The sequence below is a fragment of the Drosophila biarmipes genome, chromosome 2L, assembly GCF_025231255.1.
Source record: "Drosophila biarmipes strain raj3 chromosome 2L, RU_DBia_V1.1, whole genome shotgun sequence".
Taxonomy (NCBI): Eukaryota; Metazoa; Arthropoda; class Insecta; order Diptera; family Drosophilidae; genus Drosophila; species Drosophila biarmipes.
The window spans coordinates 21,850,500-21,855,264 of record NC_066612.1 but is presented as its reverse complement, the minus strand read 5'-3'; the positions used below and the strand labels follow the sequence as shown (position 1 = coordinate 21,855,264).

The 4,765-nt window shown below is 37.9% G+C and overlaps 1 protein-coding gene across 1 annotated transcript; it reads left to right on the top strand.

Annotated features, from left to right (window-relative positions):
• The first annotated feature begins 1,179 nt into the window (after positions 1–1,179).
• LOC108033442 (beta-1,4-glucuronyltransferase 1) lies at positions 1,180–3,175 on the top strand. Its single transcript, XM_017107770.3, has 2 exons — positions 1,180–1,919; positions 2,512–3,175. Exons 1-2 carry the CDS (start codon positions 1,185–1,187, stop codon positions 3,061–3,063), a joined length of 1,287 nt encoding a protein of 428 aa, XP_016963259.2. The 5' UTR covers positions 1,180–1,184; the 3' UTR covers positions 3,064–3,175.
• The last annotated feature ends 1,590 nt before the right edge of the window (positions 3,176–4,765 follow it).

Genomic DNA, 4,765 nt, shown 5'->3' with positions numbered 1-4,765 from the left:
CTTTGCCAGCCATTGGCAAAAGTTTACAGGGGGAAATCCCATCGGAGGCACCCTGCCTGTTGCCTGACACTAATAACAATAATCGCAAATTGTATTTTCATGAATTTTCAACTCGTAATTACTAATATTTCAATATACATACAAATACATAATCTATATACACAGCACCCCCATCACGCGCCCAAATAGAAGCCAAAACTGGCGCATAATTAAAATTTGTTGTCCACGCCTTCTGTGAAATGGGAGGTTGGATGGGCTGGTCCTTGGACTGGGTTAGGGGATTTACCTTTTACAATGAATAACAATGAACAGTGTACATTAATTTTCCGTATTAATTGTTTATTTGCGCAGGCTGCATATTAAAATTTTTGCTAATCAATAATAAACCCCATTTGAAAGAGATTACTTTTTGTTGGGCGTTATGATTATGGAGAAGTCTTCAGGGAAAGGTTAGCTTAATTGCGTTTTAAATGGTTCTCAAAGCTTTAAGTTAAAGAAGGGGTTTTGTACAGGACAAAACTTGAAATATTAGTGGTGGTTGCCTGTAGATGCAAAACCACTTTAAAATCGTTTACCGCCCCTTAAAAGAAGCTTAGAGTGGGATATTTAAGCGTAAGATCCTTACACAAAAACTATATTCCATAGCTCCGATGAGATATTCGGAAAAAGAATGAAAGTTTTTTTTTAATTATAGCTTGGTTATAATTTAAAAAACCACTGTGCGAAGAATAAGGTACTTTTGTTGGTGTTTTTTCGATTTTCGTGTTGATGTGTTCTCTGAATTCCTTCCACTCGGCCCTACTGTTAATAATATCCTTTCGCACCTTATTCGCCTATTAAAAGAGTTTGTGTTCTTATTATCAGTATTCTTATTAAAATGACACTAAATGCAGCAGATAAGCTGTTTTCAATAATATGTCTCAAAGTCGCTGGGGCGTTGTTAGTGTGCCAGTGAAAAAACAGATTGCTGCAATTATATATCCATCTCTCTCTTTTTAGGGGAGTGACTGGTATCGAGTAGTCGAGGTAACAATCTTTATCATTTTCGTTTATTAATTTTAATACTATACAAAATCCAATTTAAATAAATGTTTTGAACATATTTGCCTAAAATTCGTTGTTAAGATAAGTTTTGATTTGTTTTCATGAAACGTTTCAATCTAGTTACCAGAGAAATAAGATTCATGCTCGTTGACAGTTCACGAAAAGCCCAACATATAAGTCCTATGTCGTTGGCGTGCAATATGGATCGACTTTTTAGTTTTCGTATCGTAATTGCGATTTTGGCTGTCGTTCTTGAAGTCAATTCGCTGAACAACACAACCTCGGCGAGGCTGCAAAAGTTTGTGAACTGCGAGGATAAAACCTATGAATCGAGGAAGGCGATCTATCGCGACTACTGGGTGCTGGAGAACTACGTAATGGCGGGTCACGGGCAGCTCTCGTGCTATGCAAACGTCACCTACTCCAGCCATGCGGACTACACATATCTGGATAATGTAGTACCCCTCCTGGAGCGCTGGCGGTCGCCCCTCAGCCTGGCCATTTACGCCCCTGGCACGGACTTCGCACGCACACTGGAGAGTATTTTGTACCTGCTGCAGTGTCATCCTGGCAAGGACTTGGTTCGCGAGCTGTCCAGCTTCCATCTATACTTCGACGTGGAGCATCTGCCCCAGGTGGTGCCTTCGCCCAAGTCGGCTCTGAGGATGAAAGCCAACTGCAGCGGTCCGCCGCCCTACAAGAATGCGGCTAGAAGAGACTTGTACAGGACTCAGCAGGGACTCGATTACCCGGTGAACATGGGTCGAAACATCGCGCGCAAGGCTTCGCTGACGCATTACGTCCTGGCCTCGGACATCGAACTCTATCCCACGCCCGGCTTGGTGCCGGACTACCTAAATTTTCTTGGCCGTCTTGTAAGATTTGTTATTGAGCTTCTAGTTATGTTCTGGTTGCCAGTGAGCTTCTATTTTTATCAATTTGGATCGCGCTTCACCCAATAAACATTTTATTTTTTACCAAGACTCTAACAGTTATACAAATTGATCAAGAAACCACATCAATAAATTAAATTATTGAAGCAAGACAGCACCAAAACTTCATTTCTGTTTACACCTTTGAAAAACGCTGTTGCCTGGAAAAGAATTATACCACTAATGGCTCTAGCCTAGTTGTTTAACATTAAGGTGCATACGCTTTTTACAATAAAATATTCAGATGTACCTTAAAATGATCGTCTTTAATTTACAAATAGTTTTTAAAATAAATAAAACGTTTTATGCGGCGTGAGGAAACCAAATTTATATAAAGCTTTTCAATATTTAAAATGTTTAAGCCCTGTTTTTTAATCTTACATTTGTGCTTGCTTTCTGGGGGTTCATAACTTTAAAGCTATAAACAGTTTAAAGCCGTTTTAAGGGACACAGATATGTAAATCAAACTATTTCTGGTTTTTTTAACAAAAATAAAATGTTTTTTTCCTAAATGTTGTTATAACCCGCTCTATAGGTTATTGGAAGGCCCGGACAGCAGCCTACCTCGCCAGTGGTCCATGTGCTGCGTATTTTCGAGGTGATGGCAAACGTTTCAGTACCAAGCTCCAAGCCGGAGTTGCAGAAACTGTTGAAATCGGGTGAAGCCGTTCCATTTCATATGGAAATCTGCGCGGTTTGCCATCGGGGACCCAAGCTGGAGGAATGGATAAATGCAACAGTGGTCTCCGAGGGTCTGAGCGTCTTCAATGTGGGTCATCGCTCGCAACATGACAACATGTGGGAGCCGATCTTCATAGGCACCGTGGAGGATCCACCCTACGACGAGCGACTGACCTGGGAAGGTCAGAGGGACAAAATGACACAGGCGTACGCAATGTGCGTACTAGACTACGAGTTCCACATCCTTGATAATGCCTTTTTGGTCCATAAGCCGGGCATCAAGCAACCCGCCAAAAGTAAATCAAACTTCCAACATTCCACCCGGCGCACCAATGGCCTCATCAATAGAAAAATTTCTAAGGAGCTAAGGATTATGTACGGTTCTCGAAATGGATGTGTCATTTAGGATATTTATCGTATACGGTTTTCAAAATTTCGTGTTAATATATGAGATATTTTTGGCAGAGAAAAGTTTAAAATTTTAAGTATAAAAAAACTCGTAGTTAACTTTAAACTTAGCCTATATATTTTTTTAAATTTTTATAATAATATTGGGGATGATCACTTCTATGGGAGCTTTAAAATCTAGTTGTCCGATCCGCCTTCTTCTGACTTAAAGCGTCGTTTCATCCCGATAGCTTCAAAACTAAGAGACTACTTAGCTACTTTAAGTTACCGGGCATACCGAAAACTTTAAAAATAAACAAAAGGGAACTTTTTATTGTCAGATATCTAAATAAACAAGGAAGGAAGTTAACTTCGGCAAGCCGAAGTTTGTATACGCTTGCAGTTATAAGAAATAATCAACTTTAGTAAATAATTTTTTCATATTATTTCCCACTAATTTCCAGATTGTTCCTATGACAGCTATATTATATAGTCTTCCGATTTTGATAAAATTTATTTATTTATGAATATATTTCAAACTAAGAAATAACTTAAAAATGTTACATGTTTAAAAACACCAAAGATATAATTTTATTATATTTTCCGACTAAAAGTCCGATAGTTTCTATGAAAGCTATATGATATACTCGTCCAATTTTGATAAAATTTAATTCGAAATTCAGATCTAATTAAAAATGTTATTTCCAAGCTTAGAAGGTTATATGTTAAAAAATACCGAAGATATCATTTTTTGAGTTTTTTCCACGATAGTTCCTATGAGAGCTATAAGATATAGTTGCCCGATCCGGCTGGTTCCGACTTATATACTACCTGCAATAAAAAGATCACTTTTGGGAAAGTTTCACCTCGAAAGCTTTAAAACTGAGAGACTAGTTTGCGTAGAAACGGACGGACAGACGGACGGACAGACGGACATGGCTAGATCGACTCGTCTAGTGACGCTGATCAAGAATATATATACTTTATGGGTCGGAAACGTCTCCTTCACTGCGTTGCAAACTTCTGACTGATATTATTATACCCTCTGCAAGGGTATAACAATGTGCTTAATGAGGTGAACATGGCTAGATCGACTCGGCTTGTAATCCTGGTTTTTATTATTTGAATTCTTAAAATGTTCCATACACTATCAGTTACCTAAGATTTCGAAGGTGACACTCTAGTTACTGTGACACTGTCCCTCAGTTATATATTCTCAGCTCAGCTTTACATATAGCTCAGGGTTGTACAACAAGAAAGCAAACAAAATACAAACAAAGAACAATATTAAATATATTTATTACTTATTTAATTATTACTGAACAACAAATTCAAATGATTTATTTCGATTCTAATTGTGATATTACACTTACTTTTGTGTGTGCATTCTACCAAATTTTCACAAAAAACCTTTCTTTTTATCACCTCATGGCAATTAAGAATTGTAACCTTCTCTATTGCAACTTGAATACTCCTTTGGTAGCGCACTTTAAATTCGCCATAGCTAAGGGCGAAAGCATTTTATGCTTCCGTCAATGTTTGCGTAACTTTTTCTGTTGTACAGTTTACAAAAAATCAACAGCAAACGCAACAGCATCAATAGTATAAAATATGAACTGCAAACCTAAATAAATATTTATTATTTGCTGCATTCTACTGGCCGTGTATGTGTGTTTTGTATGGCAAAACCATGGGAGAGAGAAATTTTTAGCTTAATTGAA